Below are 12752 nucleotides of genomic sequence, written 5' to 3' on the forward strand. Positions count from 1 at the left end.
CGCAGCGATTGGTGTTGCATTTTTTGCCTGCTCTCATTGTGACGAGAGCGGTGCTGGCATGGCATAGGAAGGGCAGTGCAGATTAGCGGCGGTTGTTGATCCTCACCTCCGTTGTCACGACACTGCATCACCAAATCCATCTCCTTCAAGTCACAGAATGCATGGGCTCTTTCTGGAAGACGGGGAGACGACGGCTGGAGAAATGGCACGGCTTCTACCTCCGTTTGGACTTCCGTCTGACATCGGCGATTGTTGCAGCATTATGCGAGGAAGGAAGGGCTGCAGTGTGCGTTGAAGGAGAGTCCAAGAGAAGTAGAGAGAGAACTGCGGTGGGCTCATGGTCTCCGAATGTGCTGCTGCCCTTCCGTTGTTATCGGCCGAGACGAGGGTGCACGTTGCGGTCTCTGGGCTCACGGATGGCACTCTCGCTGGGCAGAGGAACAAGAAGCAGCCGTCTGGACCTTGGGGAGTCGACAGCAGGGAGCGGAGAGCGTCTCTCTTTCTTCTCTGCGTTTTCCTTCTCTGCTCGCCAACCGCTTCTTTGGCTTCGTGTTCCGCTGCCTTCTCTCCTTCTGCAACTGTTTCTTTGGCATCGTCTTCGTTGTCCCTTACTGCATGCTTGATACCCAATGTTGCTTCGCCGCGGTTGCAAGTGTGGATTGTTGCATTGTCCCTGGGGAGGTTAACACTGGCGGTAGTGATTGCTGCAGTAGCCGTGTCTTCTGATGGCTGCGATGGTGGAACTTTCACCTTTTTCTTTGCTTTTGTGAAAATAAGAAGAGCTAAGTCTTCTTTCTCTTCCTCTGCAAAAAGCTGAACCAACACCAAGACAAAGAACAAATTATAAACAATAAATTTATACCTAGTACTTTTGCTCACTTTGCCGTGAACCCCCTTTTACTGTGTTTCGATTTTTTTCCAGTTTACTTTGGCTTAGTGCCTTTTATAGGCAAACGGTGGAAACGGAAGTTGTGGTTAGTGGGTGAGAGCTACCAAGTTCGAAGGGCAAACCGACAAATATGCCTTTAGGCTGTGAGATTTGTTAGCTTATTGAGACCAAATACAAAGAATGAAATTTATGTCTTGATAAACAATCAAAAAGTTTACTTTGGATTAGTTTCAAGTATATATTGGGAAATTTAACCAAAAATAATAAGAGGGGAGCATCCATTTGGTCTTTATCCAGAGACTACCGAGTACCAACCATAGAAAATTAGAAATGCATATGCCTCTCATAGCATTACTACAAAAGAACAGTGATTTTCGCGCTTCCCTCAATTTCCGGCATCAATGGTTACGGTCTTCAAGCAAATTTCCAATTTGCACTTCTATCGTAATCGAAAAACGAAAAAGACAATCTGTACTTCGGTAAAGTATACTCTAAGACTGAGGCAACATACCACGCATTCTATCTAGTAACATCCTTAAATAACATTCAGAAAACTTTGATGGTATTCGTAAAATCGACTCACTTCCATACATTCTGATTTGCCAAAAACTAAAAGAGGTCCGTACATTACACATTCCACATTCCACATGTTAGAAAGGTAGGTGCGCCGCCAAATTGTACCCATCAATCCATTGAGTTTTCGTGCAGCAGCACATACTCCCGGCTGCAAAAAACCAAATTATGAGGACGGTGTCAAAATATGCGACATATATATTAGCAGCAGTACAGAATTGACTACAAATCATCAGAACGGATGAACAAATTTGAAGAGATATACAGAAGTTTTCCCAATCAACCAGCCTAACCAAGGAAATCATCTTTCAAACTTGAAAATAAAGTCAACCAAGAAATATGAATCACTTGGTGCTGATAGCAGTTACAAACACGTAGGCGTGATGTTTGATTGTTCATATGTTCCAGGCTTTCTAAAGCTCTAATTTGTTTCCATGTATGTCATTCTTCAATTGATTCGAATTACTTACACTTCTAGTCCTAGAAACTACATGAACATGAGAATTATTGTTTCAACGTAATCCAAATATAGTAACCTTCTAAATCAAACAAATTCAATTCAGGTACTCAACTGCAATATCACTACAGTAATCGGTAAGGAAGAAAGCATTAAAAAAAGATGATTATTTTCAGGGGGTACAACAATCTAAGCATCACAAAGCTCAAGTTAGATAATTGATTAGTGACGTACCTACTATTACCAAATCTGATTGTATCCTTTTCCATAAGTTCATAATATCGTTGAGGTTCGATTGCATTTTCCTGCAACAGCAAAGCAAATGTTAAAACCAAGTTCCTGCAAATACAGTAAAACCAAGCTTTACTCTACACAACACAAATGCAAAAACCAATAAATCTAATGAGCCACTTACATTAAGAAAAGTTTTATTTGTGCTTCCGAGGTCCATCAAGTACGGCCTACAGTGGCGCACGCAAGAAGTTAGATATGAGATTTGAAAAATTCACTCTCAAATTAATGGAATTAACTGCAAGGTAACTTTGTCTTACCTGACTTCCTTTGATAACATACCATCAGGTTGCTCCTTTTCAACTTGCCTGGTATGACAAGAAAAATAGAATAAGATACTAGTTGCTAACCAACAATCTATATAGCAAAAATAGAACTACAAAATTCTAGATCTACCGGTATTGTATAACAGCATGTTGCTTGCTGCAGGATGGGTGATCCGTAGGGACATCTGCCACCCTTCTTTCCCTCCCAAATAGGTAACAGCTTTGACGATGTATGTAAAGGGGGTCTGGAAATCATATATATATACGTCTTAGAACCGATTCATAATTCAACAACCATTTATTTGTGTGCAAAACTTGCAATATATTATATTTTAATGAAAAGTCTTAAACTGTCCACTATTTATTACTCACACCATTGCACCCAAGCCAATCACTGATTGGAACTTTTAAGGAGATGTTTCCATTACGAGAAAAGGAAAAGAATTACTACAGTCTGATAGTCTAAAAAAACAATCTTATCTGGAGAGGTTAAGTGTGTGATAGAAGTTACCATATGGATCTTAAGAACACAAAAAGCCTACCTCCTCTTGAGCACAAACATTTATCCTTCTTCACACAGAACTAGTTCTCCCTACAAGCCTATGGCCACTTAAATAAAAAATGAAGATTGATGCCTCATTGTGGGTTTGCAGCCCGGGGCCTTAAGAAAATCAGAGAATCTTCGGCCATTAGCTCTTCAACCTATGGTGTTTAACTATTTTTTAAAGTAATTTTGCTCCACACCAAAAAAGGCACTTTAATCACACATGACACGAGGTCTTTAGAAGCATTTAACGTTTATACAGAAGAAACCCGTCAGTACTTAACAGCTCCCTCATTATCACAAGTCATTCAACCTCTAAGTGTGTCACTGTTAACGAAGCACATGAAGGTCGCAAAAAAGGCACAAGAACAAGTAGATAATTTACCTTTCAAAACTTCACCACCCTTAAAAACATAAAGTCGCCATCTCACAGTAGGTTTTCGTGCTTCTGGAGGCTCGGTGAATAATAGTGTTACACCTGACAAAGTAATAACCACATGAAAAAGATCATTTTTTTTCTATTTGTTATAATAACACAAATAGAAATGCAAAATCTCTACAATTTCTATGTGAAATTTTTTAGAGAAAGACAAATATTTGTAATTTAGGATATAAGATCTTGGAGACTTGGTGCAAGGAATTGCCCAGACGGAGAAGGTATTTATAGGAGGAGATTTACATGGACACGTGGGCAAGGAGACAGGCAACTATGGAGGTTTTCATGGTGGCCATGGTTTTGGGGAGAGAAACGAGGATGGGGAAGCCATCTTGGATTTTGCAATGGCATATGATCTCTTCTTAGCCAACAACTTCTTTAAGAAGAGAGAAGAACATGTGATCACCTACAAGAGTGGGTCGTCAAAAACACAAATAGATTTTCTTCTAATGAGGAAAGGGGATCGTATAACTTATAAGGATTGCAAAGTTATACCAGGAGAGAGCTTGGCTAATCAACATCGCTTGTTGGTGATGGATGTACATATCAAAAGAGAGAGAGAAAAGAACAAGACTTGGAAGTGCCCAAGGACTAGATGGTGGAGTCTAAAAGGAGACAAACAAGCCATTTTCAAAGAGAAAGTAATCACCCAATGCGTGTGGGATAGAGAGGGGGAAGCTAGCCAAAGGTGGGATTCCATGGCTAGTTGTATTCGAAAAGTAGCAAAAGAGGTATTAGGAGAGTCCAAGGGCTTTGCTCCACTCCAAAAGGAATCTTGGTGGTGGAATGAGGAGGTACAAACAAAGGTGAAGGCTAAGAAGGAATGTTGTAAAGCCTTATACAAGGATAAGACCAATGAAAATGGTGAAAGGTATAGAATAGCGAAACAGGAGGCGAAGAAAGCTGTGAGAGAAGCTAAGCTAGCGGCTTATGACGATATGTATAAGCGACTAGATACCAAAGAAGGAGAGTTGGATATGTATAAACTAGCTAGAGCAAGGGAAAAGAAGACAAGGGACCTAAACCAAGTGAGGTGCATCAAGAATAAGGATGGAAAAGTTCATGCTACAAAGAACGCGGTCAAAGACTGATGGAGAGGTTATTTTCATAATCTTTTTAATGAAGGACATGAAAGGAGTACTTCTTTGGGGGAGTTGAGTAACTCAGAAAAGTGTAGAAACTACTCATTTTACCGCCAAATCAGGAAGGAAGAAGTGGTTGTAACTTTGAAAAAGATGAAGCATAGAAAAGTAGTGGGCCCAGATGATATACCGATTGAAGTGTGGAAAGTCTTGGGAGAGACGGGTATGGCATGGCTCACAGACCTTTTCAATAGGATTTTGAAAACGAAGAAGATGCCAAATGAGTGGCGAAAGAGAACTTTGGTGCCTATTTACAAGAATAAGGGCGACGTACAAAATTGCATGAAATATAGGGGTATTAAGTTAATGAGTCATACAATGAAGCTCTGGGAGAGAGTCATTGAGTATAGATTGAGGCAAGAGACATGGGTTTTGGACAACCAATTCGGATTCATGCCAGGGCGCTCAACCATGGAGGCAATCTATCTCTTACGAAGATTGATGGAAAGATATAGAGCTAGGGAAAAGGATTTACAGATGGTCTTCATAGATTTGGAAAAAGCGTATGATAGGGTCCCAAGAGACATTCTTTGGAGGATTTTAGAGAAGAAAGGAGTACGAGTAGCATATCTCCAAGCTATAAAGGATATGTATGATGGAGCAAAGACTGCCATAAGAACTTATGAAGGACAAACCGAATGCTTCCCCATAACTGTAGGGTTACATCAAGGCTTATCCTTAAGTCCTTCCCTTTTTGCATTGGTAATGGATGAGTTAATTGGACATATTCAATTGGTGTATGCTTTTCTTAGACGATATAGTATTGATAGATGAAACTCAAGAAGGGGTAAATGCGGAGCTTAACCTTTGGAGAGAAATGTTGGAATCTAAAGGTCTTCGCCTAAGCCGATCAAAAAATAATATATGGAGTGCAAGTTCAGTGCAAATAGAGACCAAATGAGTTAGGGGTGAGAATCGGAGATCAGGAAGTACCAAAGAGCGACCGCTTTCGCTACCTATGATTTATCTTGCAAAAGAACGCAGAATTAGATGGAGACCTCAACCATAGAATACAAGCTGGATGGATGAAGTGGAAGAGTGCATCCGGCGTGTTGTGTGACCGCCGTATGCCACTGAAGCTCAAGAGAAAATTTTATAAGACGGCAATAAGGCCGGTGATGCTGTATGGCACGGAATGTTGGGCGGTGAAGCATCAACATGTACATAAAATGGGTGTAGAGGAGATGAGGATGCTTCGTTGGATGTGTGGGCACACGAGAAAGGATAAGATTAGGAATGAGGATATCCGAGGTAAAGTAGGAGTAGCCGAAATTGAAGGAAAGATGAGAGAAAATCGGTTACGGTGGTTTGGACATGTGCAAAGAAGGCCTACTGACGCTCCGATTAGAAGATGCAACTACGGGACAGAGGTCCAGGGCCGAAGGCGTAAAGGAAGACCTAGGAAAACTTTGGAAGAGACTCTAAGAAAAGACTTAAGAGTACTTGGATCTAACGGAGGACATGGCACAAAACCGAGCGCAATGGTGTTCTAGGATTCATATAGCTGACCCCATTTAGTGGGAAAAGGCTTTGTTGTTGTTGTTGTTGTTTTAGGATATAAGTAAAAAGAATATTTAACATCCTAGTTATGTAAGAGATAGCCATTCAGTTTCTCACTGTGACATATGGCTTCCCCATTTAAGTGATTGGTTGTTATTTAGTTTCTTATTATGATCCGCTTGTACTCTAATAAGCCCTTTATGTGTTCTAAACTTCTAATTGGTGGATCTGTTTATTCCTATTTTCAACAAAAACATTTTCAAAACCATAAGATAGATACGTTCAAATTTCTGTATCAACACCCAAAGAAATGGAGATCTCACCATTGACTCTATTGGTTTCTGCTGCAAGCTTCCCAGACAGCTCAAAAGAAGGTTTTTGCTGTATGTGGTAAAAGGAATGAAAGGTAAGTACAACTGCAATTTTCCACACAATCAAAAGAATAATATGCACTAAAATGATACTTGGAAATAAAAGAAGCAAGGTTATCTATCACAGCTTGCACCCGGTAGCTAAAATATCAGCATGAATAACAGAAAGTAGATGATAGTTATGAATCAAGAAAGAATGTTATCTATGCATTACTTACCTTTTGCTTTGCTTCCAAGGCCTCCTCTGCAGCCTTCATCATCGCCACTGCATCATTCTCATCATCCCTGCCCAAGAAAGCAACCAACAGTCATCAAAACATACACCCAGGGTTATTGACATTAAAAAGCAAGCACTCAGACTTTGAAAAAATTTGAATCAACAAAGTCTAAAGTGTAGAACCTCTGTTCAAGTGAATCTAGCGTAAAAAGTTAACATACATGAAGGTTTACTCTGTTAAATTGGCTTCATATTTCTTCCATTGACCCCTATATCTTATTTATTATTAAGAAATTGACATGTTTTCTTACTTTTACTACATCATGAAGGTTTACTCTTGTTAATTAAGAACATATTGCTTCATTCACCTTTATCTCCTCTCATTCACCAAAACTAATAAATAGAATGATAAAAAAATACCAAAGTGCAATAAACAGAAAACGAAAAGTTTTAACATATCAACTCACCCTTGCTCAGCTCCTCTTGAATTTGGCACCTGAAGACATTACCTTTGGTTAGATACTTTAAATAAGAATCAATGCAAACTGAAGGAGAAGTCACTTATAAGCATCACAAAATATCATCGCACAATGAATGCTAAAATAATTAATGGTTATTTTGTCAAACTAAAATAATTAATGATTTACTGACTAATTTTCTGTGCTCCACTTCATTTAAAAAAAAGTCTTAAAACATACTGGCATGAGTGAATAGGTGGGTGAAAAAAAGAGAATAACTGTTTTAAATTGAAATGGAAGTTACTGAAAAGTAAACCTATGCAAAATAACCTCTGCCAATCTATAATGATGTAAAAATACTTTCCAAAGTCATCAGTGAAACTTAAGAAGTAAACTAAAAAAATGAAATTTAAGAAGTAAAAATCTTCAAGACGGAATAAAATTATGGGGGAGGGGGGCTTGAGAAGTTGAAGGTGTGGATATCACCGGACACCTCATCACGAATTCTGGTATTGGCAGCATGTTGAGGTGAATGAGAACTATGTCTGTTCTGGTGGTGCCGATCTAATGGAGAAGTAGACCGCCCATGTCTTGATCTTGAAGACCTGTGATCAGCACTGTCTTTTCCTGGCTTTCTCTCCACTCTGTCACTCTCAGTTTCCCTATCTGAACCCTTATCCCCTTGCATAGTTCTATCACTCCCTCTGCCATGATTGCTTGCACGGTCTTTCTCAATTACTTTCTCCACACCTCTAGTATCACCAGCAGGTTGAGGTGAGGAAGATCTATGCCTACTCCTGCGCCGTCGATCTGATGGAGAAGTACCATGTCTTGATGTTAAAGATTTACCATCAGTATCATCTCTTCCCGATCGTCTCTCCTTTCTATCGCTCCCAACATCTCTCACTGAACCCACTTCCTTCTGTAAATCCTTATCAGTTCCCTTCCCATTGTTCCTTTCGGATACTCTGTCAGCCTCTCTTCCAGCTTGAGCTCTTCTTAACCGTTTTGTCCGGGGAGAAGGAGAGCGAGCAAGAGGAGAAGGGGACCTTGCATGCTTCGGAGACTTAGGGTGAATTGAATGTTTCTCCCTTGGCGGAGAACTACCCCTGTTGGATCTCCTATGTCGGGCAGGTGATCTTTCTATTCGAGATGGACTCTTCCTATATGGGCTCCTCCTACGAGGAGACCCAACCGGAGATACTGAACGATTTGAAACGTTACGCCCCATTAATCAATTCACAAATGCATGAGCCTCTTCACCTATCCAAGAAAAATTGACACACAAAGTAGAAATTCAGATAAAGCAACAACAACAAAAAAATTGTAAAAGCTCGAGGTCATGTACTGGTCTAATATGCATCAATATCCTCATCGCCCAATATTTGTTAATGGAAATGCTAAATAAATAAATACACAATCAACCATTAATTATATTCTACACAATTTTCAAATGGTGAAAAATTCAAATAACAAGCCCACCCCAGAAATCATCCGCAACGGCAACATAAGAAAAGAAGTTCCCAGCAGGCATAACACACAGAGAGTACGCAAAAGCAAAACCTTTATAAAAACACAAAAGATCAAGACTGGAAATTTTTAGTAGAGACATTCATCAAACAGTTGGTGTGCACGTTGGAGCATGCTATGATGTAGCGGCAAAAGCTTGCGATAGAAATTCAAATATGCAGAATACAGAAATGGAAAGATACAATTTGGGGCAACGAAGCTTTGGAATTTCCCGACGTTGAACCAGAAGAAACGTAGGGTTTTGGTATCAGAGGTTTTACTGAAGAAAAAGAAAAGGGAAAAAATCTACTAACCTGAGAGAGAGTAGAGCGGCAATGGCGAGGTTGAAGCTTCGTCGACGGTATGGTTGTCGCTGTAAATTGTTAGCATAAAGCTCTGGATTGTGAAGTGCGGAAGGAATATGAATACGATTAAGTTTAAACCAGAAGGCGGTGGAGAGCCGGAAGTGACAGGTAGAGTATGAGACTCTGGAAGCCCAAGCCCTAAACTTTTTTTTGGTCCCATGTGACAATAGAATTTCTATATTTTTAAACTTTTTATTCTTCATAAAAAAATAATAATAGTAATAACAAAAGAAGGAATTTTGAAAATAATAATAATAATAATAATAATAAAATCAATGAGTATAATAATCTTCTTTTTGAAAGCGATTTACTTCAAATCATTTTAACTCTTTATAATCTAATTGGACCAATTTATGATTAAGCTAGCATTAGTGGACGCCAAGTTGATGTTTAGCTCTACAAGGAAATTGCCTTCTTGCTACACTAAAAAATGTTGTCAATAAAGTGGCTCATCGTCTAGCTAGCCTTGCACTTTATTCAGATGATATTTACATTTGGTTATGAAGAACCTCATGTTTAATTTTAGATGTTTTGTTGAAGAATGGTAATATTTAGATTAACCAGTTTATGGTTTCAAGGGAGGGGAATGGTCTATCAGAGACCTTGGTTCTTCCTAATTGATCTGAGCGGGAAAGAAGTACTCTATTTAGGTAATTCCACAACCAAACTTTGGGTCTTGGTTCTTTTCACTCGCATTGTTGGAGGAAAGTAAGGCTGCAAGGCTGCTAAAATGCACAATCGTAAGAACTTTGTGGCACTATTGGTTAAAAACATTCTCTTGCAACATATGTCCCAAATTTGAATATTATTGCTAGAATTAAAATAAATAAAAAATCACAAACCCTATTTCATTGATGCAAGCATGTGATCTATAGGCTTATGCATGATAAATTTCACGTGTTTATCTTATTATTTTGGCGCAAAACAGTTAAGTCTAATAAAAAAAGAAGCATACTTGAAACAGACTTATGTGTGATGAGTTTCATGTATTTAGCTTATTATTTTAACGTGAAAGACTGTTAAATTTGTTAACTTTTTCAGATTCAAGTAACTACACAACATTATTTTTATAACAATCGTAATTGGGAATAAATAAACCAAAAAAACTTGTCATATAAACTTGGATTAGTTTCTTGTATTATTTCACTTTTCCTATTTTTGATCCACGTACATTACCTTGTTCTTATTCAACATACAATTCACCCACACAACATATACCCCTTTGAACCTAACTCCATAAAACGTAGTGTCTCTCTATTACACCCCATCCCCCGGTCGTATCTCAACATCAAAGAGGCACACAACTTTTCGCCAAACCCCGAAACGGTGCCTCAAACAATCATATCATCTCCTATAAATCATCCCAGTCCCTTCAACTTCTTTCAGTTCAATCCCGCCACCCTAAAAAACAAAAACACAACCATGGACCGCCTCTCAAACCTCCCTGATCCCCTCCTCTCACACATACTCTCCTCCTTGCCCTTCAAAGAAGCGGCAAAAACCTCCTCCTTGTCGAAGCAATGGCGCCACCAGTGGAAGTCAACCCGAAACCTTGACTTCAACCACCTTTACTTCGCCAATCTTGATTCTAACGGAGATGTGGAACTCCAACCACAAATCTTCACCAATTTCGTCCAACAATTTATTGCAAACAACAAAAGTCCCATCATGGACAAACTTTCCCTCACATTTTCTTCGCCTGGAGACTCCCAAGAATTGGTGGAAAAATGCATCACATTTTCTGTCGAGCACAACGTCAAACACCTGAAGCTTGATTTCTCCGACCCCACATGGGATGAAAACGACCTCGATGGCCCGGCACGTCCAATGTTTGATTTGCCTCTGTCTTTTTACAACCATCAAGTTCTTGAAGCCGTGACACTCTTTTCTTGCAAATTCGACGTTTTAAGATTCAAGAATTTTGGGTTGCTGAAAAGTATTTCGCTGCGTTGGATCGAACTCAAAGTTTCTACTCTCAAGGCTTTGCTGGCCAACTGTGGGTGTCTCGAGAGTTTGAGCGTGAAGAGTTGCTGGAACATGGACGGCCTTTATGTTTGTGGGAAGGACTTGAAGTTGTCAACTTTGGTTGTTGAAAAGTGCCATTTTCTGAATCCGTACTTTGAAATCGAGGCTCCAAATCTCAAATATTTGAAGTATTCTGGCACTGTTGGTGTATTTTTTGTGAACGGAACTGGATTGGAGGAGGCAGACCTTGATTTTGGGCTTGAGTCTGAATGTGATGAGTCACTGGGAGATTCTCTTTATCAATCACTCAATCAAATTTGCCCTACTACGGCTTTGACCGTTTGCACCTACATGCTTCAGGTACTTAATTCCCCCCTTCAACTTTTTAATTTCACATCTGTATAATATGTGGGTGATATAACCCTAAACCCTAAACCCTAAATAGGAAAAAAACTATATAGTGTTCGTCCTCTACCTGTCACATTAAACAAATTATCTTTGCATTTATGCGGGCTTCGAAATTTTTTTTGCGGGATTTGCAAAGGAGAAAAGAATGTCCCGCAATAAGATTATGAGTTATAAGTATAAAATCATTTTTTCAACCCCTGAAATTCTTCCCTAATTACTTGAGTATGTTTCTCTCCTAATTAACTAAAGCTTGGTTTCATGGTTAATTTGTCGATTTTGCAGGTTATTCCCATGGGAGAGGAACCACTTGGTATGGAGCCTAGGTTGAATGTTACACATTTGACCTTAAGGACTGCCATGCATAATTATGAACAATATGGCATCCGGTTTTTCTTGAATAGTTGTCCTCGTTTGGAGACTCTTACAATCGACATAGACCGCTCACGCAGAATATGTGATGTGAGTACTCATTGATTAATTAGTAACTAGTCCTTTTATTTAACTGCATAACACTAATTAATACTGTGCAATTCTTATGTTTGTTGCATCCATCCCTTCAGGAATATGAACCTCCATTGGGGGATAAGTTCGAGAGTCTGTGGACGCGCAGTGCAATAATTTTCAAGTGCATAACTCAAACTTTGAGGAAAGTTGAGATCAAGGGCTTCAAGGGGACGCCAAATGAAGTCTATGTGATGTTCTATCTTGTCAACCATGCTCGTGTGCTGGAGAAGCTTACTGTGATCACCTCAAGTGAAGAGAGCAACCGCGGCCCAGAATTTTTTCGTAGTGTAGCTCATCAAGTGCATGGTTTTAGAAAGGCATCGAAAAATCTGTCCATAACAATTGTTTAATGATTAATAGATACTGAAGTTCGAAGCTAGCTTTTGATTCGAATATGTTGTGACCCTGAATAAAATATCAAAGATTGTGGCTATAATTTATACTTGAGAGCAGATGTTGTTATAATTAGGCTTATTATTAGCTATGCACTATGATACTCAACTTTGATTTCATTTATTTTGTCATCTGAAACTCAAATTTCGTCACTTAACCTCCTAAAACTCGATTTTTACTCCATTTTACCTTTAGATACAAGAAATATCAGTCGACAAAAAGAACCCTAGAAAATTTTGGCGTGCGAGGTGGTGATGGGAGGAATGGGGAAGCAGAGAGAAGGCATGGGGATGAGATTTTGGCCTTTTTTATTTTTTATTTTATTTTAACTTTCAAAATAACAAGTAAATAAATGTTTATTTTACCAAAATATCATTTTCTTTCTACCACGTCATCAATTTGATGCATACTTAAAGGAATACACAGAATTTAGGCAAAATTGAGCAAAAATCGAGTTTCAAGAG

The 12752-nt window shown here is 39.0% G+C and overlaps 2 protein-coding genes across 3 annotated transcripts; one reads left to right on the forward strand and one right to left on the reverse strand.

Moving 5' to 3' along the window:
- Window positions 1–1065: 1065 nt before the first annotated feature.
- On the reverse strand, window positions 1066–9183 carry LOC137715442 (uncharacterized). Of its 2 annotated transcripts, XM_068454777.2 has the most exons (11): window positions 8968–9183; window positions 7638–8407; window positions 7154–7182; window positions 6688–6754; window positions 6422–6479; window positions 3406–3498; window positions 2607–2721; window positions 2471–2518; window positions 2335–2380; window positions 2154–2224; window positions 1066–1613 (listed from the first exon to the last, which is right to left on the reverse strand). In XM_068454777.2, the coding sequence occupies exons 2-11, from the start codon at window positions 8373–8375 to the stop codon at window positions 1574–1576; spliced, it is 1305 nt and encodes a 434-aa protein (XP_068310878.2). In that variant the 5' UTR covers window positions 8376–8407; window positions 8968–9183; the 3' UTR covers window positions 1066–1573. The 2 variants fall into 2 exon arrangements, with proteins under 2 accessions (XP_068310878.2, XP_088546926.1); XM_088690800.1 differs by lacking the exon at window positions 3406–3498 and having other exon boundaries at window positions 1103–1613; window positions 8968–9107.
- Window positions 9184–10440: 1257 nt separating this feature from the next.
- LOC137714515 (F-box protein At3g62230-like) lies at window positions 10441–12245 on the forward strand. The gene is made up of 3 exons (XM_088690305.1): window positions 10441–11343; window positions 11674–11850; window positions 11952–12245. Exons 1-3 carry the CDS (start codon window positions 10441–10443, stop codon window positions 12243–12245), a joined length of 1374 nt encoding a protein of 457 aa, XP_088546431.1.
- Window positions 12246–12752: the final 507 nt, after the last annotated feature.

The sequence above is a fragment of the Pyrus communis genome, chromosome 3, assembly GCF_041283825.1.
Source record: "Pyrus communis isolate YQ-2024b chromosome 3, ASM4128382v1, whole genome shotgun sequence".
Classification (NCBI taxonomy): Eukaryota; Viridiplantae; Streptophyta; class Magnoliopsida; order Rosales; family Rosaceae; genus Pyrus; species Pyrus communis.